This window comes from Glycine soja, chromosome 14 (assembly GCF_004193775.1).
Source record: "Glycine soja cultivar W05 chromosome 14, ASM419377v2, whole genome shotgun sequence".
Lineage (NCBI taxonomy): Eukaryota > Viridiplantae > Streptophyta > Magnoliopsida > Fabales > Fabaceae > Glycine > Glycine soja.
This window is the reverse complement of record NC_041015.1, coordinates 3,524,236-3,547,012: the sequence shown is the minus strand read 5'-3', so window position 1 is coordinate 3,547,012 and position 22,777 is coordinate 3,524,236. Positions and strand designations below refer to the sequence as shown.

General features: G+C 32.0%; 1 protein-coding gene across 1 annotated transcript; it reads left to right on the top strand.

Annotated features, from left to right (window-relative positions):
* The first annotated feature begins 1,587 nt into the window (after positions 1–1,587).
* On the top strand, positions 1,588–21,590 carry LOC114384742 (structural maintenance of chromosomes protein 3-like). The gene is made up of 30 exons (XM_028344503.1): positions 1,588–1,882; positions 2,409–2,445; positions 2,668–2,743; positions 3,639–3,677; positions 3,791–3,858; positions 3,958–4,029; positions 4,837–4,916; positions 5,055–5,133; positions 5,243–5,360; positions 8,398–8,573; positions 9,464–9,709; positions 9,794–9,915; positions 10,227–10,371; positions 11,050–11,222; positions 11,458–11,557; positions 13,004–13,140; positions 13,470–13,671; positions 15,451–15,538; positions 15,624–15,773; positions 16,493–16,644; positions 16,760–16,951; positions 17,027–17,210; positions 17,296–17,366; positions 17,443–17,594; positions 18,175–18,343; positions 18,673–18,819; positions 19,258–19,350; positions 19,805–19,979; positions 20,809–21,003; positions 21,290–21,590. Exons 2-29 carry the CDS (start codon positions 2,431–2,433, stop codon positions 21,000–21,002), a joined length of 3,615 nt encoding a protein of 1,204 aa, XP_028200304.1. The 5' UTR covers positions 1,588–1,882; positions 2,409–2,430; the 3' UTR covers position 21,003; positions 21,290–21,590.
* Positions 21,591–22,777: the final 1,187 nt, after the last annotated feature.

Sequence of the window (22,777 nt, the reverse complement as noted above, 5' to 3'; positions counted from 1 at the left end):
AACTATGTCCTTAAGATGACCCTAAGTGGTATGACCCACGACTCCATTAGCTCATTGAATGAAAAATCTTAAGAAATATCCATAGAAACAAATAGGAGAATACGAGTGATCACAATCTTGAAACTCGTAGAGAGATCAGGGGTTTGAGCGTATTAGTATCCTAAATATGTTATGAATTTGTATCATTATTAGTAATAAGTTCATTACGTGTCATTGCATATTGCACATTTGAATCTGTCTTCATATTCTTTGTAGACGTTGCACCTTAACCGAATTAAAAAAAAAATATTTGACTTTTTGGGGGCCTTGGATCCAACAGCTAAGATGATTGGCCTTTATATGTAGTAAACCCTTGCCACTTTGGGTTTAGTCATAGAGAGCGTGGAGTCTTTACGTGGTTGCTTCAATTTCATCCAATCCACACATTTTGGTTGATTGTTATGCTTGTTTAGTATTAGATGGTCCCATTGGCATAATTGGTTGCACACCAATTTTGGGAGTAGGTCTTTATTGGTTTTGGTTTTTCTCACTCTTATATGACGTGTTTTTGGATCACTTCTCTTACTATTTGTTGGATCGATTCTTTTTATGTTGCACAAATATCCAATCACCATCAAAGAATCAATTACAACATTAACTATGGAATTAACTCTATTGTTCCCTTGTGTAGTATTGAATAGTGTAATTGCTTCCTCAACTAAGGTTTTCGATGCTAGTTGCCTAGGAACGTAATGTACTCCCACCATGGAAGGGCAATTAGCATTAGTAGATGAAGGTGAAGGAGGAATTTCCTACAATGAAACTTTGCAATCTTTGGAGAAATGTCCATAGCATAAATAATTATAACATTTTGTGCAATCCTTCATATTCAATCTTTTATAAGTGGCATTGCAGTCACACCTTGTCTACCCCTTAAACAATTAAGTCAACCTCTACACAAACATAAGCAAACCTCCCAATAATAACATCAGTAGAATTAACATAAACTTTAATTGGCTTTCTCACTCCAACTACTAGAGCAAGTAAAATACATTCATTACAAAAGAATAAAGATTTAAACTCGAAAACCTTACTTGAACAATATTTTCCATAATTTTTGCTTTTGATGAAATAGAAAAAAGGATACCATGTTTAAATTGATAGACAATGATCAAATATCATTCATAATCCCTAATCTTCATAACTTTATTTCTATCATTCTCCTCATCAAACTTGATCATAAAGAAATCATGGTTAATGTCCACCAACGCAAAACCAACAACCAACCTCCATACCTTAGAAAGACAATTGGCTTTGGGCTTTTCCTACATATCGATGGCAAATAAGGTCTCCTTTTGGGGCTAGAGCTGTCAATGAGCCGTCAATGAGATACCACTCTAAAAGAACTAAAATTCTAACCTTGTGTCAGGTCTCAGATAGACAATTTTTATGGGACGTAGGCCTCCCAAAATGCAGGCGTGCAAAGGTTTTCTTGGACCAAACAGGAAATTGACCATCGGGTGGAAACACAACCCATTCATGGTAGTAAATCCAATATTCTTTCCCAATTATCTAATAAGTAGTACATCCTGCCAAGGGGAGTACAGTGCTAAGAATTTTTTTATTTTTTGAAATTCGTGGATTCTTTTTCCCTAATGTCTAGCGCAAAATCCAACAATGATGCGTAAGAAAAAAAACAGAAAAGTATGTTTCTAAAAAATTTGCCGCGTTTATTGTAATGTTTTTATTTTCATTCCCTCGACGTCCGCTCGAACCAAGTGGTACAAAAATCAACCCCCAGTAGCGCACGGCTTATCCTTCGCACCCCGAAAACCCATTAAACGAACTACAGAAAGCTCCAACTTCAAGTTTGCTACTCCATTGTCACTGAACTTTCTCTGAGGTACTCTCTAGCTACTCCCATCAACTCCTGTAAATTCTTCACATGTTTCTGCTTCTCTTTCATCTTCGCCCTGCAATTTCTCTTTTCCCTCTCAGTGTTTTTGAAATTCGTTTGAAACCCTAACACTATCTACGAGATTGGTTTTACCTGGATTTCCTGTTCTCATACTTGATTTCTCTGCTGAAAACGTGGACACTCTTCATATCCCGATTTTGACCTGGAATTTTCATAGCTTTAGTGTGTTTCCTGGTTTGAAATCCAAATTGCCTTGTTTATTATACTGTTTTTTAAACTGAAACTGCTTAGGGCATCCGGTTTTTTCATCTCTGACTTTGCAATAGCTAAAGTAGCTTCCTCTGGATATGCTCAATTGTATTTATTTTTGAATTTTTGAATTCTGTTGTGATAGTACCTTGTCTTCTGTTTTACAAATACACGATTGCTGAAACTTGAGAAAGCATGTACAATACTCTGTTGTGTTTCTAATGCGTTCATGCTTATGGATTTTTTTTTTTTGCTCTTATAGGTACGGTTATGATACTTTCAACATGTACATCAAGCAGGTAATTGCACTTTGGAGTTATTTATTTATTTATTTAATTTAATCTTGTTAACTTCTGCTGTGTCCTAAATTATTAGATCTGGCTAGATTCTGTTTATGTATTATGATTCTTAAACACTTTCTCTCTTTCAAACACCCTATACTATGCTGTTATTTCGGTTTTGGATTTTGGAGTTGGTTCTCTGTCAATTTTTTTTAATGTACTTGTTTTGTGTGCTTTTAGGTTGTGATTGAAGGTTTTAAGAGTTATCGAGAGCAAATTGCCACTGAGCCTTTCAGTTCTAAAGTTAATTGTGTTGGTAATACTTTTACTGAAAAGCTTTTTGATGCTTTCTTCTATTGATACTGGAAAATCATTTGAAATGCATGCGTGATGTGGGCATTTCATTCATGACATGTTATGATGGCAGCTAAACAAAGCATGAAATTGAGGCAATGTAGAATAAGTTGTTTAGTCAATTTTTATTTGAATTCAGATATATTTGCATAGACTACATACATATATTCTTGAAAATCCTGCCATTGATCTCCTACCATAAGTCCATAACACCAATTAACTGCAATATCTGCATTCTACACATTTCCATAGAGTAGTACCCTACTTATCTTTGCAAAACCTTTAAATAACTATATATAGGTCCATTATCTGAACTATGTAGGAAATGCTTGCTAGTCAAGTAAAGATTAATGGATAATTAAGAAAGTGCTTCATTAAGATTGTGGCTCTGAGTAAACCATATTTATTAATTCTATTGATTATTGTTATTCAAAATCCAAATGAAAGACTTTGCCTTGGAACTTGGAAGTCACCTTTTCTGTTCCATGAATGTCCATAAAAAGAAGAGTTAAGGAGACACAAGAATTTTACTGTGAAACTGAAAACCATGGTATGATCTCATCCTACTTGATTGCTATGCTGATAGGTTTGTTCTCACATCAAGCTAAAGGCTGCATACATTTTTTTTGGCAGAACCGCATTCTTTACTCACTACATTGTCTTCAGTTTCATTGCTTCCTTTTTTCCTTGTTTTCACACTAATGCATTCTTCCTTTCTCTTTAATTACATTTCATGTAATGTTAAGTTGTTTCTAAATATGAATTTTGATCTTTTTGTTTAGATCAAATGATGAATGCATCTGAATTGTATTTGTTCATAACTTCAATAATATCTATTCAATTATTTATTTTTGCAGTTGGTGCTAACGGATCTGGAAAGACAAACTTTTTCCATGGTAAAAAATCACCATATCTTCTTCGTATACAACTTTACTGACTGCCATTAGTCTTTGGAAGTAACTGAAATCAAATCTCTGACCTTCAATTGGTACACCCTTTTCTTTTGCAGCCATCCGTTTTGTGTTAAGTGATCTCTTTCAAAACCTACGCGGTGAAGATAGGCAGGCACTACTCCATGTATGGCACAGTTCATCCATTTATTTATATTCTGGTTCTCACCTATAACTAATCAGTTAGAGAATTTGAATATGCTTAAATAAATTATTCTCTGCACAGGAAGGAGCTGGACATCAGGTTTTATCTGCGTTTGTGGAGATTGTGTTTGACAATTCAGACAATCGTATCCCGGTAATATGTCGAGGATAATAATTTTTCTTCTATTCACTATTCACGGTTATGAAAACGAAATGCTATTTATCTTTTTTTGTTCATAAAGTGTATCCTAAATGATGACAAAAATGGGAACTTTTTGGCACTTATCTTTCTCAATTCTCAGTGAAAGGATAGATTGTCTAAAAGCTGTTACAGGGCATATGCACATGGATTGGATTCTACAAAACAGTCACCTTTTTTGCCATTTTTAATCTATGGTACCTTTTTGACTGGTCGATGGTTGGATATTTATCCATTCTTGTGCAATGAATGCATATTGTGATCACTCTGCTTACAGAAATGAGTCTGTTGGAAAGAAAAGAATATAATAACGGATAAATTTTGTATTTAACTGAATGAAGACTTAATATCTAGATTTCTATAATGTTTTTTCTTCTTTTCACTCAACGCCATTTTTAACTTATTTGTTCTCTATGTTCCATAAACATCTTTTCATTCCATTTTTGAAAGTCTTCGGCATTGAGATTCTGATGGTGCACATTTTCTGCTAGCTGATAAGTAATTTGATTAATGATGAAGTGCTTTGCATTGTTTTGATTTCACTGAACTTCTACGATACAATTTCAATTTTAATAACATTTTTATGCCGAAAACAAAATCTTGTTATTGATGCTTGTTGATGTAATTAATAATTGCATGTCTTCATAATTGATTTCTTTGTACTTTCTTTATGACAACAAAATTGCTTTACGTTTGAAAATCACTTATCCATGAAATTCTTAACTATGCACCATCATAGCATCTATCTGTGTTGGTGAATAGGTTGACAAGGAGGAAGTGCGCTTGCGCCGGACTATAGGTTTCAAAAAGGATGAGTATTTTCTAGATGGCAAGCACATAACGTGAGTGAAATAGAATTACATGTTAGAGCATATACTTTGCATTTATTTTTCACTTCAGAAAAAAGGTCATATTTTGTTGTATGCTGTTTGGTTGTATGAATATTTACCTTGATCCTAAAGATCATGTACAACCTGCAGAAAAACTGAAGTGATGAATTTACTGGAGAGTGCTGGGTTCTCCCGATCAAATCCTTATTATGTTGTGCAACAAGGAAAGGTATTGGCTGATGGTGACAGTGCTTGAACTTGGTTTGGGATTTATTATTGTTATATTTATAAACTTTGAATCTAATTTCTAAACCTGTTTCATTTTTACTATTGCATAGATAGCATCACTAACCTTGATGAAAGACTCTGAACGACTTGACTTGCTGAAGGAAATAGGTGGTACTAGAGTTTATGAGGAGAGGCGTCGTGAAAGTTTGAAAATAATGCATGAAACTGGCAAGTTTATGATTTATTTATTTTTAAGTTCATGATTTATCTAGTCTTTCCTATTTATTTATTATTCATTTAAGTTCATTATTTGTAATCTAAAGTTCTTCTACTAAAGTTACCTCATGACATTTTCTCTTTAAGCTCTTTTAATTCATTACATCACTTATTTTTTATTAACTTTATTTGTTTCTTGACCTTTTATATTTTCAACCTTTTACATTGTTTTTTTGTCGTTTTAAAATTCCAAACAAATAACAATAAGAAGCATAATGTGTATTTGGTACTTTTTTAGTAAATATTACACACAAGTGTGTGTGTGTATATATATATATATACATAATGTGTATTTCGTACTTTTTTTACTTAGCTATAATTTATACTTGCAAGTCTTAAACAAAAATAATATTTGAAAAATATTTATTTAATTTTGTTTTCATAATTTTATTAATAATACTTAAATTTTTTTTATATTAATAGTATTAGCATTAGGTGTGTTCAAATTCTTGAAAGTTTCAATTAAAATATATGAAAATTTGTTTAACTGTACTTGATTTTTGTATATTTGATCAGTAATGCATTTGAATTCTATTGATACTAGGCATATGAACAAAAGAAACGTCAATTTTTTTTAAATACATGCTATTTTAAATAGAGATCTTGCTTAATATAATGAGATATTTTTTATATAATTTTCAATAGATGATGGATTATTTTATTGAATGGAATAATATTTATTTTATTGAAACAACTGAAAAGTAGTTAAGTTTAGAAGTTAATTAAACTAATAGTTGCACTGGGACATATTCAAAATTAACCTACCATCAAAGTTTTAAAATGGTTGTTATTATACTGTTTAAAAATACAGATCAATCAAATGGATTGTAAAATAAATTTTATTAATTTGTTGTATTAACTTGATTATGAATTATTGACTTAATTTTAATAAATTTCATTAATAATTCTTTGAATAATCACGGCATAAATGAATGAATATATATGTTGGTTTAGAAAATTCTGTTGATTATTTTTAAGTGCTATGTTTATAATATTTAATTTTAATTATTAATATACTTTTAAATAATAGAATTCTATGAATCAAATATCAAATATATAAAATATTTGTATACATTATGAGTTAAAAAGTGCTATTAAATACTTCATCTTGATATGGATTGTGTTGAAATACAATAAATCACACTAGAAGGAGGATTCAATACTGTGTCAATCAAAATATAAGACATTTTTTGAAATGGAAGATGTGATAAACAAGTTATTAAGAACCCTGGTCCAGTGACTAAGAGTGGACTGTTGTCAAATGATGTATAAAACTTATTTTTCAGTGAAAATTTTGTATGCAGATTGTTTCAGTATTAGACTTTGAAATACTTAAATAAGCAAGCTAAAGAAGAGTAGTAAAATACGTCCAATTTTCCTTTACCAAGGAGTAAAGGGTTCTACTAATAAAACTTGATTACAACAAGTATTCTTTTCTGTTATTTCTAGCTTACAAGTATTCTCAAGACCATTAATGACCCAACCCTTAGATTCCCTCTAAATCTAAGAACACCCAAGTAGTATTGTTTTGTCACTAAGTCACTCTTGACTTTCACAAACAAAAGTTTAATAGAGAATCAAAGTCTTTACAACACTTAATCGAGTGAGTTTCTAATCCTTCACTAGTACTTTGTATATTACAAAGAATGAACTCTCTTAAGCTCATTGTATTTCTCAACAAATACTTTTCTTTTCTCTTATTTCTTGATTCACGACTCTTGTTTTTCTAAGTACGTTCGTCAAGGTTCTTCAATCCTTGATGTTGTATTTATAGATAGAGAGACGTTCATAATTGTGGAGAGAATTTTTGGGATTTAATGATATGACCATTGTGTAGATTGATCTTGTTTTTTGAATTAAGCGGATAATGTGCGTTTTGTTTGACAGCATCAAGACTTTTCATATCTGTCATTCATATGTAAAATGAAATAAAAGATAGATTCACATGTATGTTCCTTTTTAACAATCATATAAACTCGAATAAATTGATAAATTGAATTATGCATTCTTATTCCAATTGGTGTTTGGATGGACGAGACAAATACTTCTTGCTTACCGCAGAAGAGGTATCCATTAATGGATAAGTCTTTACCTGGTGTTGCCTCCAGTTATCAAACCTATTGACTTACATGCAACAAAATGGTTAACTTAAATTTATATCTTTATTTTCATCAAAACCTTAAAAGATGTCAAGGTTGTCTAGTGTCTAACAAGTGTGTTTTTTTTTTTTTTGAAGTTTGACGCATGGATAGAGTTTATTTCAATAACAGTGAATAGTGAATAGAAGAAATATTATTAAAATAAATATTTTCCTTAATTTAAATTTTAAAATTTGTTAAAAATAGTTTTAAGTTTATGATTGGATGAGAATAAAAGGAAATTTATTTTTCTTCAAATTCTTACTTTTAATTTTCTTTATATGAAATTGAAATTATAATAAGTTTTTTTACTGAAAATTAGTGTGTACTTTTAATAAGTCTCTCTCTCTCTATCAATAAGTATAAACAAACTTTATAAACTTGATTTTAATCCTTTAAATTTATTTCAAAAATTTAAATATTAATTTTCTCCTTCTAATATTTGCTTAATATTAATTTAATCCTCTAAATATTTGTGCTATCAACTCCATCCGATCAAGCATTAAAAGGCATTATAAATATTTTGATTTGTAATAATTAGATAAAATAATTATTTTTTTTGGTTATGTGGGAGACTAATTTGTTATTGTAAATTTTTTAATAACTAATTTAATATCAAGTAAATTTTTAAGGTACCAAATAGTAGTTTAATATTTTGTATTTTATAATAAGCTATTTATTAAAATAATATTTTAAAAAATAATTTAATATTATCTTTATTAGTGAATGATTAATAATATGAAATAAGATATTTATATTTCATAAATTCATGCATCACATCGGTACAAAATCTAGTGTTTATTATTCTTGTTATTGATGTTGTTATTGTCATGCATTCTTCTGTTAGACAGGTAATAAAAGAAAGCAAATAATCCAAGTTGTGCAGTATCTAGATGAAAGGTTGAAGGAACTAGATGAAGAGAAGGAGGAACTTAGAAAATATCAGCAGCTTGACAAGCAAAGAAAATCCTTGGAATATGCTATTTATAGCAAAGAAGTTCAAGATGCTCAGCAAAAACTTACAGAGGTTATATGTGATAAATGTTTCTCTCTTGTATAATTATTTGCATGATTTCCTACTGTGTTTTATAAGTTGTATTTACTTCTTGATGATTGGGTAGTTAGTCACAATCGTTTTGGTGATGATATATTCTTTTGGTTCTTAACCTTGCTGTGTGGTTCAAAATCACAGCTATATCACTGGAGATAAGACAATGAAAGTTTAAGACAAATTCTTAGGAGTACCTCACAGATGTTTTCAATTAATATTCTGGTTTGGTTTGATTCAATAGACAGAAACCTTGTCTGTGATGTGAGTGTACTCAGTTTTCATGAAAAATTTCAAAAGCTGTATAATATAATTTGTTGAAGGACAATAAAAAACAAAATGTGCCCCCCTTTTACAATTTAATAGCTAATTCTAGAACACATTTAAGGTGAAGTGGTCGTTTCTCTTTATTTTCATTCCATTTTAGTTGATATCCAACACTGCATAAATCAGTAGAAGTATTAAACCTTTTTCTGTTTAGAAATCGAAATTCCTCATGTGCTGAACCATAGTACTAAATCACGCTCAATAGTGTCACTGTTGTGCTGCGTTACCCTACTTCTCTCCAGTGTGCTACTCCCCTCTTTCTCTCTTCTGACCGAGTCTCCATTGAACCCGGTGGTCCATTTGTAATTGGCTTGATACCCTTAACTCCTCTTTTCTTGCTATAAATGTGGATAAAAGGCCTGCCATATACTCGATGCAATTATTTGGAGTTTATAATTGTGCACTTAATTTCTTTGTTGATCCTTATAGATCAATCATAATATTGAATGTCAAATATATATTGTTCTGACATTTTTAATCCCATTGTTGTTATATATTGGGTTTGTGATGCATGAAGTTGAATGCTTGTCACCTTGTTTTAGATAGAAGATGCTCGGACCAAGGTTTCTGACACATCAGCAAAGAAGTATAATGATGTTCTTGATGCACATGAGAAATCCAAAGATTTAGAGAATACATTAAAAGATGTATCGAAAGAACTTCAAAACTTTAACAAAGAGAAAGAGGTTATTGAAAAGCGACGAACAGTGGCATTAAAGAAGCACACAGAGCTTGAGCTTGATGTGAAAGACTTGCAAGAGAAGATCTCTGGAAATACCCGAGCCAAAGTACTAATTTGAAGAATTCATCTTATGAGTTATTTTGTTGGAATGGTTTTGTACATGGCTCATCTTTTATCTACATGCCTTCAGGAAGATGCTGCAAGACAACTGAAGATACTTGAGAAAGAAATTCAAGATTCAACTGCTGAACTGGGCAAAATTATTCCTTTACATGAAGATCAAGTTCAGAAAGAAAAAGACATTGGCAAGCAGTAGGTTATGGATATACTTGTCTAAGTTGTCTTTCAATATGCTTCAATTAGTGTACTGTATCTAACTCTCCCAGTTTTTGTATTCAAACTTTCTGACATGGTGGTCATGTTTTTTACTGCACTTTTATAACTGGTTAATCTTAATTTTTTAGTGTTTCTCATCTAGCTATAAATTTGGATTAGTCAGGATGTAGGATATATATATATATATATATATATAAATCTTTCACATGTTTTTACTGTTTTTGAAATTTGTTGAGGATATTCAACATATTCTAATTAGTATTTCTCCCACATAAATGAATTGTTAGAATAATGGAGCGTGAGAAGAAACTCAGTATACTTTATCAAAAACAAGGACGTGCAACCCAGTTTTCAAGTAAAGCTTCTCGTGATAAGTGGCTTCAAAAGGAGATTGATGATCTTGAACGAGTGCTTTCTTCAAACAAGGGCCAGGCAAGTGTTCATTTTTCTGTAGAGCTATAATGAATTGTGTCCTAAATACTCTTTGAACAGATTCATGGCATGAAGATGTCTGCTTTTCTTTAATCCTGTGTTTCATTAATTTTAAATGTGATAACAAAATCATCTTTCTACTCTGTTGTATATGCATTTTTTTCCATGTTTTTCTGCCTACCAGATCAAGTGCATGTCTAACTGGGAGAAATGATCACTTTTGTCAACTTCCTAAGGTGGAATTTGGGAAAAAAAGTGATTATTTCTGGGAAAATAGTCATTCCTAAACATTCAGAGTGTTATTAGAAAATAGAATGAAAGAAGTACAATATCAGAGGATATGGTTTCCCCATTGAAGAAACAAAATGTGTGATTGCCACTACAAACAATATTTACATATTTACATTTTACTTGAATCCCATATGTTCGTAAAGACATAGACCTTAACTATTATTAAGCCATATGGTACTCAACTTGTTAACATTGATATATGAGTATTCTGAGTATAGAACTTTCATGTGATCAGTGACCCTTGCCATAGGTTCCAATATTTGCAAATTGTTAATCTCTATCATGGTAACAAAAAGAATCTCTATCTTTGTATTCTCCTTTTATATGAATAATGGTCTCTTGTACTATGCTCTCTTCCTTGTTTTTGATTGTTGTTTTGGTCTGCAGGAGCAAAAGCTTTTGGATGAAATTGATCGGCTTAAAGAAGAACTGCAGGATTGTGATGAGAACATAAACAGACGTAAATCAGAAATTACTACTTTGGAATCTCTCATTGCTCAGTCACGTGAAGGGCTTAATCGTTACAAAGAAGAGAGAGACAAGTTACATGGGGAGAGAAAGTATGTAACACCTCTTTTCTCTCTCTCTCTCTCAAAAAAGTTCTATGTAGACTTTTTACTAGATGAAAGAAGAAATATTGTTACAGTGAAGAATGCATACACCGAAAGTGTAGGATGGGGTGCCTTCCTTAGCAAAAGTAGAAAGGAGAAACATACTAAACTGCAAAAGTATATTATTTATTACTTTCCCTGGTCAAGAAAATATTTCTTATGAGTTTAAATTGCTACATTATAGGTCCCTATGGGGCAAAGAGAATGAACTTACTGCTGAAATTGATAAGCTGAGAGCTGAAGTTGAGAAGGCTGAAAAGAGTCTTGATCATGCAATTCCTGGTGTGAGTAATCCCTCTTTCTAACTTCTTTAACATCTCCTTTTGCAAATGCCATTAAATTGTCAAGAATCCTCAACATGGTGTTTCTAGGCATTGAATCTTTCACAATGTACAGGGTAGTCTGGGCATGTTTAGTTTAGAATTTTATTGCAACTTATATTCTACCTGATGCGAATTAACACAAAGTGCCATTATATTTGTAAATTGGTGTCACTCTAAAAGAATGTGGATGATTTTGACTTTGGCCTTTGAGTGTTTTTACATTTTTCTATGCAGCATATAGATGAAGGAGATTGCAGAAACACTTTGCTTCCAGAAATTGTATTACACTTAGAATGATAGAAGATATAAAGGGATTTTGTTCGGTGGTGGAAGTACTTTTAATTTTTGAATTGGTAAATGAGTTATTATATCATAAAATTAAAATGAGATAGTTGTTAACACATCCTGAATTGGTAAATACATTATCATGAATAAATTTATGATAATAATATTGATATGATAGAAGATATGATAATTATATTTTTATAATCTTTATAATTTATTATGTTACATTACTAAAAGTGATCATTTGTTAACTTCGTTGAATTTGATTTTGTATTTGCTACTCACATTTATATTTATATTAGATTGTGTATGAGTTTTGAAAAATATGCTGGTAAAAAATATGTTGTTTGAATAAAGACATGATATTTTTTTAAGTATACAAGTTTACAGGTTATGAAATATTTAAATTTTTTCAGTATAGATTAGGTCATGCAAGCCAATTAGTGATTGACTTTGTCGATCCATGACTCACTCAGTGACCTAGTACCTAGACCAAGTCGATGACCAGTCCAAGTTTGATAACATTGGGCACAAGTACAGAGAGAGTTATGATATAATTATAAATTAAAAAATGAAATTTATTGAAACTAGTAGATCTTTTAATTTCTTTTATGTCGCACTCAAGCCCCAACTTCCTTTGTGATTGCATGATGTGTATTGTAAGTTGTAACTGATACTACCCAACAAGTTTCATGGATTGCTGCATTGGAGGTGTATAATCGCCTGCTCCACATTGGACTTGAATGTTTTTAAATTTGTTATTGTGGAAGTTTACTGTAATATTATATAATTATGTTTGTAATCTTTTATAAAAAAAATCTTTGAATAGTGTTTTAATTGAATTACAGTTGTATTATTAATCAATATTTTTTTTGACTATTTAGTTGTAGTTAATTATAATGTGGGTAAGTATGGGTATGTAGATACCCCAATGGGTAAGGGTATGGGGATTAAAATTATTATCCTCAATAGTATGAGTCATGGGTACTTAGATCTTATGCTGCTGTTTATCTGTTGAGTTTGAGGGTTAACTGTCATGATGTTTCTATAATATTATTATCATTCTAGGGACAGGTTATCGTTTTTATCTATCACCATGTTTGACACTATTATGATGTTCAGGATGTGAGAAGAGGGTTGAATTCAGTTAGGAAGATCTGCAGGGAGTATAACATTTCTGGAGTTCATGGTCCAATTATTGAGTTGCTGAATTGTGATGAAAAGTTTTTCACTGCTGTTGAAGTTACTGCAGGAAACAGGTAATTTCATGGGTTTGAATCCGGAAACAGCCTCTTTGCATATGCAAGGGCAAGGCTGCGTACAATATCCCTCCCCCATACCTTCGCATAGCGAAGAGCCTCTGGGCAATGGGGTACGAAGTTTTTTATTTCTTTTAATGTATTGATTTCATCACATGTTGCATTGAGCATTTTCCTATATTGTTTTGGGGGAGGGGGAGGAGAATTTGGCTCCTCGGTTGTTCCATCTTGTTATTTTTAGTCTTTGTTCTTGGCCTGATTTCTTTGCTGGTTTTATATTTTCACACATTTGGCTTAATGTTTTTATTTAACATCTTTTGTTTGAACAGCTTATTTCATGTGGTTGTTGAAAATGATGACAAGTCAACCCAGATAATTAGACATCTTAATTCACAGAAAGGTGGTCGAGTTACATTTATTCCACTTAACAGAGTAAAGGCTCCACGTATCACTTATCCACAGAGTTCGGATGTCATACCTCTTTTAAAGAAATTGAATTTTAAACATGACTATACTCCTGCATTCAGTCAGGTTAGCTTCTAAACAAATGTTATCTTTTATTTCACATGGGTACAACATCTTTATGTGCTATTTGGTAATAAAATAATTCCTAGGTTTTGGTCTCTCAGATGTCAACTTAACATGAAAAATTGATGCATAATGGATAAGCATGTTAGTTTATAATAATCATGGTATTAAATGATTATTATTTATTGTGTAGGGCTTATTATCATGTTTTTATCAAAAGTTTAACATTTTCTCTTATTTTAGAGATCTCCCCTATTCTTGAGAAACAAGAAAACAATTATTCATTGCATTTATGACTCATGTAGTCATATTACGAATAAGAGCCTCCGCTGTGTAAATTAGACACAGAATTCATGTTTCTTGTTTTCTCTCTTCCTTAACAGTTTCTAAACTACTGTAACACAGCACAAGGATCTAGTGGCGGCCTTATTACCTATGGACCTACTTCAGGTTGTTTGTACTGATCCTGATTTTGCTTCAATTAGACTCATCTCTTCCCTTGTTATAGATTCTCACTAGATAAAAATCCTGTTGGGATATTTACTAGATTCATACACTCCATCTATATAGGGATGAAAATTTGAAAATGAGAGCATTACTGTGTAATGTGTATATTTCAAAACAGGGGGGGGGGGGGGAGTCTGTGTAATGTTCAAATTCAAATTTTGCACAGGAGTTCACTCGAAATTTTCAATGTAAACACAGTAATTAACGTAGTTCTCAATAGCGGCCGGAGTGCCCGCTATTGCAGCAGAGCGACAGTGACGTGTGATGCAGACTTCTTTCGCGTTGCGATTGGAGTGGCTGGGATCGTGCTTCTGACTATGAAGCCCAAGTGAAATCCGCCATGCTGGATACTCCGTGACCTCCCTCGTGCCGTTGCCAACCACTCACTCTTCCATTTGCGTTCTGTAACAGGGACAATTCATTTTCACAGTGGCGGCATGAGCTAACAAAGAACATGGTTAGTGATGGGTCAGGTCCTTAGGGTTTTTTTTTTCTTTTTCCTAATTTGTTGGGCCTTGGGCCTCAAGTCCAACATTTCTCTGCCATATAATTTCACAAGGGTGGGTTTTTAACTTGTTATCTGGTGATCTGTTGTCTTTGCTATAATATAATAAACTAAATAATAATAATAATAAAAATTATAATACTATTAAAAAAACAAAAAACTATTTAAAGCATAGCACATAATATAATAAACTTAATAGAGCATAACATATGATAATAAATTAAAAGTTGCAGTACTAAAAAACATAATCAACTAACTAATAATAGTTATAAAACTAAATAAAACATAATATATAATATAATAAGCTAAATGCTAATACTAATAATAAATTCTGAACAATATAATAATAAGAAATATATATTAAATAAGATGGAAATTAATAATAAGGAATCAACTATATGTAGAAAATGGAAATTTATAATTTATTTTTAATGTTTTAGTCAATAAGATGTTTGCCGTTGATGTGATGGCGAATCTATTATGTCTGTCATTGATGCTTTAGTTTGTGCAAAAGGTTGGCTGAGTAAATTAGACTTGTGCTTATGAGATAGACTAGACATTTCAGTTGAACACTTTTATAGAAAATTGTTTTGTGAGATTCATTGAATGGGATTTTCTTAGAAGGTAATGTCTGCTTCTTTGTTTCAAGTTGGAATCTTAGATTTACAGTTGCATATGCTAATGTAGTAAAAATAATTAGGTGATAGTATAATATTAAATATTACTTATTTAGTTGCATTTGATGTCCCTTAATTTGTGATATTTCATAGGTCTTTGCTAGAACAGTTATCTGCAAGAATTTGGATGTGGCTTCAAGGGTTGCTCGTTCTGATGGTCTGGACTGCATAACTCTGGATGGTTGGCCTAGCTCTTTTCATTGTCTGTCTACTTGATCAGGGCTGGTCTTGTGTTTTGCCCTGACAAATTGTCTGACTTATTACAGGTGATCAAGTAAGCAAGAAAGGCAGTATGACTGGAGGATTTTATGATCACAGACGATCAAGATTGAGGTTTATGAATATCATTAAGCAGAATGCAGACACTATTCACATTAGAGAGGAGGAATTGGAGAAAGTTAGATTTAATCTACAAGATATCCTTTATGTTAATAAATGAATATTCTTTTTGTATTTTTCATTTCTCTTAGGCAAAAACTCATTATAAAATGCATATAAAAAAATGAGGAAATGAAGGAAAGAAAATCCAGATGATCTGCTTGCTGGAAGAAAATAGCTCCAAGAGTGAGGATAAAGGAAACTTTAGATGTGTTCACTTTTTGTTATAATGCATATTTGATATTTCTTCGATTAATTGCAACTTTACCCCTGTAATTTTACTAGTGTGCTGGTTACTTCTTTTGTTTCTTGGGGCATATTCTTGTTGATGCCTCAAAAGAATGTTTTAAACTTTTAATGAGTGAAGGTGCATTGCTTCATAAAATTGTTTTATTAGAAATGTGTCAAGTTGAAGTTAAAGATAATAAGATTTTCTACCTAGGTTTTATTGAGGAGAAAACTTTTGTGTTATAGCATTTTGATTGTTCCATAATACTGAAGTCTAGTGGTTCTTTTGGACTCTATTATTGGGGGACTTCTTTATTATTTTTTCTTGCATTTGTTTATTTATTGATGATGATTGGTTATCCTTGGGATGATTTATTTGCTTCATCTTATGCTAAAAGTCTTGTAAGAGAGCCTCAATTTGTTATTGACCTGACAACATGAAATGTCATATATTTCTCTGTTTTTGTGAATGACTTCTCTGATGCCTAAGCTATTCCTCCAATGGTTGTTTTCACTGAATTAGTTTTACAGATAGACCAAAAGATTAATGAAATTGTTGCTGAACAGCAGAAGAGCGATGCCAAATGTGCTCATGACAAATCTGTGATCGAACAGCTTAAGCAGGATATTGCTAATGCTAATAAGCAGAAGCTGTTGATTTCTAAAGCACTTACAAAAAAGGTGTTATTGAATTTCTCAGTTATACTTAATTATTCCCTGGGAGCCACTTTTAGTTGGTAGTTTCTTGTGGAGTTTTTCACTATTTTTTAATACCTTTTTCCTTAATTGCTTGTAGGAGAAGTCTGTTGGGGATGTCCAGAATCAAATTGAACAGCTTAATGCTAGTATTGCTATGAAGAATGCTGAGATGGGCACTGAGCTCATTGATCATTTAACACCAGAGGAAAAAAAGCTTTTGTCAGATCTGAACCCTGAAATCAAAGACCTTAAAGAGAAGCTTGTTGCTTGCAAGACTGATCGTATTGAGGTTATTCAATCAATTGTATTGGTGCTCATAATCTTCATGAAGTTAGTGTTCTTATTCTGGCTTAAAATTTTGCAGACTGAAGCACGGAGAGCAGAGCTTGATACCAATCTGACCACTAACCTTAGGAGAAGGAAACAAGAGTTGGAGGCTGTAATATCATCTGTGGATGCTGATTCTTTGGTTGCTGATGCTGAATCAAAACAGCAGGAACTTAGTGATGCTAAAATATTGGTTGATGATGCAACAGGGCAGCTTAGAAGTGAGACCTTCAAACTTTCAATCAATCTAGTCTTTTATCTATGTCTTGAATATATTTCCTTGTTTAACCAAATATTCTTCCCCAGGTGTTACTGAAAGTATAAATGACCGAACACGGCAAATTAAAAAGATCAAAGATGAATTGAATAAATTGAAGGTAATAATGACCTTATAAATTGATCACTGGTATATGTATTATTGCTCCCAACAATGATGAAAGCTTTTGGCTGTAGTCTTTGGAGGACGAGTATGAAAGGAAACTTCAGGAAGATGCAAAAGAATTAGAGCAATTGCAGAGTAAAAAAAATACATATGCTGCTAAAGAAGAGGAATATGCCAAGAAAATAAGGGAACTGGGGCCATTGACATCAGATGCTTTTGAGGCGTAAGTCTTTTCTTTCACCATATTTTTCTTTTTCTTTTTTGTGTGCATTAGATGAATTATTTTAGAGGGATGTGAAAAGAAAACTGAAAGATGCTTTGAAAAGCATTGAAGGACTGTTTCTATTAGCAAAGGAAAAGTGACAATTTTCTTCCACAATCTATTTGATATTGTCACCTTAACTAAGCCTTTGTGCTTGTCAGATATTCCAAACTTCTACAATGATACATTTTCGTTGAACACATTTGTTCCCACTCCTTTGTCATTAAATATGGCATGGCTAACTCCTGCATCCATTCAGACAAAGGCACAAAGCATGTGTCCAAGCAAATGAACAGGAAAATAATCCTATCTTCAACAATTTTGAATTGTTTTGTTATTTCAGCTATTTTTTAATTAATATCAGGTATTTAGTCTTTTTTTGGGGTAAACATGATTACTGTGCCATGATATGTTTGATGATCCGCCAGATATGGTGCTATTACAGTTTATAGCTTGAAGCATTGCAATTTATCATTTTCTCTGTACTTTGTTTTTAGCTAACTTTATTTAATTCCTTTCCTTTACTCGTTGCAAATGGCAGGTATAGACGAAGGAATATTAAAGATTTGCACAAAATGCTGCACAGGTGCAACGAGCAATTGCAGCAATTCAGTCATGTAAACAAGAAAGCACTTGACCAGTATATAAATTTTACAGAACAACGAGAAGAACTTCAGAAAAGACAGGCTGAACTTGATGCAGGAGATGAGGTACTTTGCAGGGATTTTCATTTGGAATGCCCTTTATTCCTCAAAGAATCAAAAGTCTTTGAGGACTACACTGCTTAGCATATATTGTTAGTTCTGCACTTTACTATCTAAATGTTTTGGTGCAACTGATCTGTCATGGCTCTGAAAGTTGCTTTTTTATGTGCCTCATTAGTAGGTCTTGTTAACCAATCCCCTATATGTGGAATAACCTAGGAATGCTTATGTCTGATTTGGGTTCAAGCTTGATTTTGCAAGTCAGACTGATTCCAATGCAACTAATTTATCCTAGGCATTGCCATCTTTTTTGACTTTGTATTGAATAATTACAGAAAATTAAGGAGCTGATATCAGTGCTAGATCAACGTAAGGATGAGTCAATAGAACGCACTTTCAAAGGTGTTGCTAGGCATTTTCGGGAAGTATTTTCCGAACTTGTGCAGGGGGGGCATGGTCATCTGGTTATGATGAAAAAGAAGGTTTGTGATCATTCTTGACTTATTGTTAGGATTCAATTGCAATGTATGAGACTTGGAGTCCCACATTAGAAGTATGTGATTCTGCTGTGGGGTTTATAAGGCCTTGGGCTCTCCAACTACAATAGCTGGCTTTTGTGGTGTGGTTCTCCCAAGGTTCTTATCACGTTTCTATTCAGTTCCTTTTTTGAATGAGAAAAAATAATGTTTATAACTTGTTATCTTGGTTTCACATTTTAAAATAGTTTTAAGTGGACATTATTTTTTTAATGTTTTCATGTCCTATTGATTCCATTTTCTTGTTTCAATGTGGTGCTTGATTATTGCTTTATTTCTTTGTATTTTGCTAAAAAGGTGTGATGAATCTCCAGTAGAAAGTTTTTTTAGTCATTGTAATTGATATGAAAGTGGTATTTCTGTATTGTATTTCCTTTCCCTCAGGATGGTGATCATGATGATGATGAAGATGAGGATGGTCCTCGTGAAGCAAATCCAGAGGGGAGAGTAGAAAAGTACATTGGAGTGAAAGTGAAGGCAAGTGTATTTTGTTTTATGCCTTTATTTTTATTTTTAATTTTAATGTAAAGTTTCTGCCAGAATGCTTGAGGGTTTGTTAACCACACCTGTTGGGATGAGGCTATTGTTGTTTGTAATTTTGTATTGGAATGCTTGAGGGTTTGTTTTGTACATTAAAAGAGTTAGAAAATAGTGTGGGGTGGGAGATATTTTTCTTCATATCTGGAGATATTTTTCCTTTCTTTCATTTCTGGTTTTTATTTATACTTAGGTAATGCAACCAATCAAAAGCAAAACTTTATATCATGTAACAACACAAGCTGCATTAAAATAGCTGTATCGTTCACTGGTCCTTTACTGCAGTTGCCCTAGCATTGCTTCAAAAAATTGGTGATTTTTATTTCTACTATATTACAAGCACATAACGTAGCATCTAAGTTCTGACATTTCTGGACATGTTTACGGCTTGCAGGTCTCATTTACTGGACAAGGGGAGACACAGTCCATGAAGCAGTTGTCCGGGGGTCAAAAAACTGTTGTCGCCCTTACACTTATCTTTGCCATACAGCGATGTGATCCGGCTCCCTTTTATCTATTTGATGAGATTGATGCAGCGCTGGATCCACAGTACCGAACTGCTGTTGGAAGTATCCTTTTTATGCTTGCTACCATATTATGTCAAATATCTGGTCCTGTGCAATTCTTCCATCTCTATTTACTGCACTCCTCATCTTCCATTAAATGAAATTTTATTGTGCATATTGGAGGTAGTTGAGGTTTAGGTTTATGCTATATATGGTGAGTCTTCAATCATCGAAAACATACCTGCTATTATGTACCTATCATTTAATGATTCAACTCAAAACTGTGTGGAATGGAATGGGATGGGGTGCAATGAAATGGAGTGGAATTAAATTATTGTTTCATTGTTTGGATATTTTTATGATGAATTGGGAAAAAGTGGTCCCGTCCCATACCACTCAAATTGGAGGGGAGGAAAAGAAGGGGGTATTAGGGACAGAATGGAATGCAGTCCATTAGATTCCATTTCATTGTATCCTATCCTATCCAATAAAACCTAATATTATTCCATTCCATTATACTCCGTACAATCTCTTTTACACCTCCTAGATTATTTTGAAAACATCTAATGTTATCATATCTTAGATTATCCATAATGGTTAGTTTTCCTATCTTCTTATTCTCTCTAAACAGTGGTTTCGACTTCCTTATCTCATGATATTTTTCCTATTTATTTAGGATTATTAATTTGATTAGTATAGATAACGGTTTGTGCTTTAGGTTTTATGAACAATATCATCAGTTACATTTCATATCAAGTCAATATAATATTTAGTCTAGATTTCCTATCAAGTTAAATTTAAAAATTAATTCGTGCTTGTGATATTCTTTTTGAATGATATCTAGATTTCCTATTATACCATTGTCCCTTTTGGAATTCTTGATCCTCCATAGATATGATTTGTCGCTTAGCAGACATAGCAAACACTCAATTTATCACTACGACTTTCCGCCCAGAGCTAGTGAAAGTTGCTGATAAGATATATGGAGTAACACATAAAAACAGGGTCAGCCGTGTTAATGTTGTATCTAAGGAAGATGCTCTGGAATTTATTGAGCATGACCAGACGCACAATGCTGCTGAATAAGGTTAATGTTATAATTTATATTATACTTTATGGTTGGGACGATTCCTACTCGTATTTGGAGTTTTTCTTTCTCTTATTAACTTGGGTTTTGCGATTCTGTAGATAAAAGTTAAATTATAATTATTGCATGCTTTTCGTTGAGAAGTTACAAGATTTTTCTGAGCATCATAACTGTGTAACTTGTTTGGGCAATTGTTTAAATGACCCAATGATCATACACATTTTCTAATGATATACTAGGTCAGTTGGTTATGTATTTTGAAGTGGTATTTTTTATGTGTTGTTAGGTGCTTCTGAATCACATGGTCTGAACTGAAATTAGTCAACTCTGGGACTCTTCGAAGATTGTAACGTAGAGATTGCAGAATCAAGTTCATTCAAATTCTGCAACCTACTATTTATCTGATTGTAATATGGTGTGATGCCAATATAAGTCTTGGAGTAACCAAAAAGCTTGGTCAGATATGTTTTCACAGTTGTAAAATGATCTAGTCCCCCTCGTTGTACAAATTTAATCACTTTGTGTAGTGTTTTAGATTTGTTATTTTCCATTTTATACAACAAAAAAGTATCATGAGGACTTTGTCTCTTTAAATGAATCAATACAACTTGACTAAAATTAATTTAGGTTTAATATGATATTTGGATATAGAAGATTTTAGAAAATAAAAAGATATCTTATTTTATATATATAGTTTAAAAATGTTATTTATTTGCATTCTTAGTTAACCTATATTTGATTAATAAATAATTAATTTAATTTAATCAGTTAACTTTTTACTATTAATTATTGCTTATGTAAAGACATTGATGGATATGCGTGAAATTTTTTCAGGGTCAAATAAATTATTAGTTAAATAATATATAATTTACAGAATTTAATTGATGTTTTTCTGGAACATGCCTCACAAGGCTAATAAATATTTCTCTTAAAACCTTATCATAATCAAGATAACTAGTTCGAAATTCTTAATTTCCAAAAGAAATAATCGTTGATTTATTATCCAATAGTTGTAAGTTGCAGTAGTTATATAAGTGAATCGTGATTTAATGAACCATTTTGAATTCTAGATAAAAGGACTTTATATCCAAAAGAAAATTAAAGATATAATGATAATTAGATAACCCATTGTTTTGTTTTAGTTTAACCTTCTTTTATATTTCGACATAGAAACTAGAAATATATTTCGTCATGAGAGAAGATAGCGAACCTAAGTACATATCAACAACACATTGAGATATGCTTTTAAGTCTTTCGTCTTAATTTCAATTTTAGTTTCTTAAATTATCTTTGTTAGAATAAATTAGTTATTCGTCAATTTTTTCACTAATAATATTAATTTTAACTGACGTGAGAAATACTAAATATTATTAGCGAACATATAAATACTATAAAAAAATGTTACATTAGATAAGTATTTTTCATGTCTGATAAAATTTTCTTGCGTGTCAGTTATAATAGACAATTTTTTTGCCATGTCACATATATAATAGACAATTTTTCTGTCACTCTTATTGAAATTTAATTTTAAATAAGAGTAAATAGCCACTTTTTTTCTTGAAGGTGTAACTTGCTCATTTACATTCCTCAATATTGCTATTGTTGTTTCATCAAACTTTGATTGTTGACCAAGTTTGTTTGGTTTTCTGCTGAGTAAGAGCCTAAAGTATGCTTATTAGAAAATAACCAGTTATTTCTTTTGCGTTAGTTTATGAATTTGTGCTAACAGAAAACCAATCATACTCTAAAATCTTGGCGATGCAATTATTATGGT

Coding starts and splice junctions, on each gene's coding strand:
- LOC114384742 (XM_028344503.1), top strand. Junction 10,372..11,049: donor TTTCTTCAAACAAGGGCCAG/GCAAGTGTTCAT, acceptor TTTGGTCTGCAG/GAGCAAAAGCTTTTGGATGA. Junction 17,595..18,174: donor ACATCAGATGCTTTTGAGGC/GTAAGTCTTTTC, acceptor TGCAAATGGCAG/GTATAGACGAAGGAATATTA.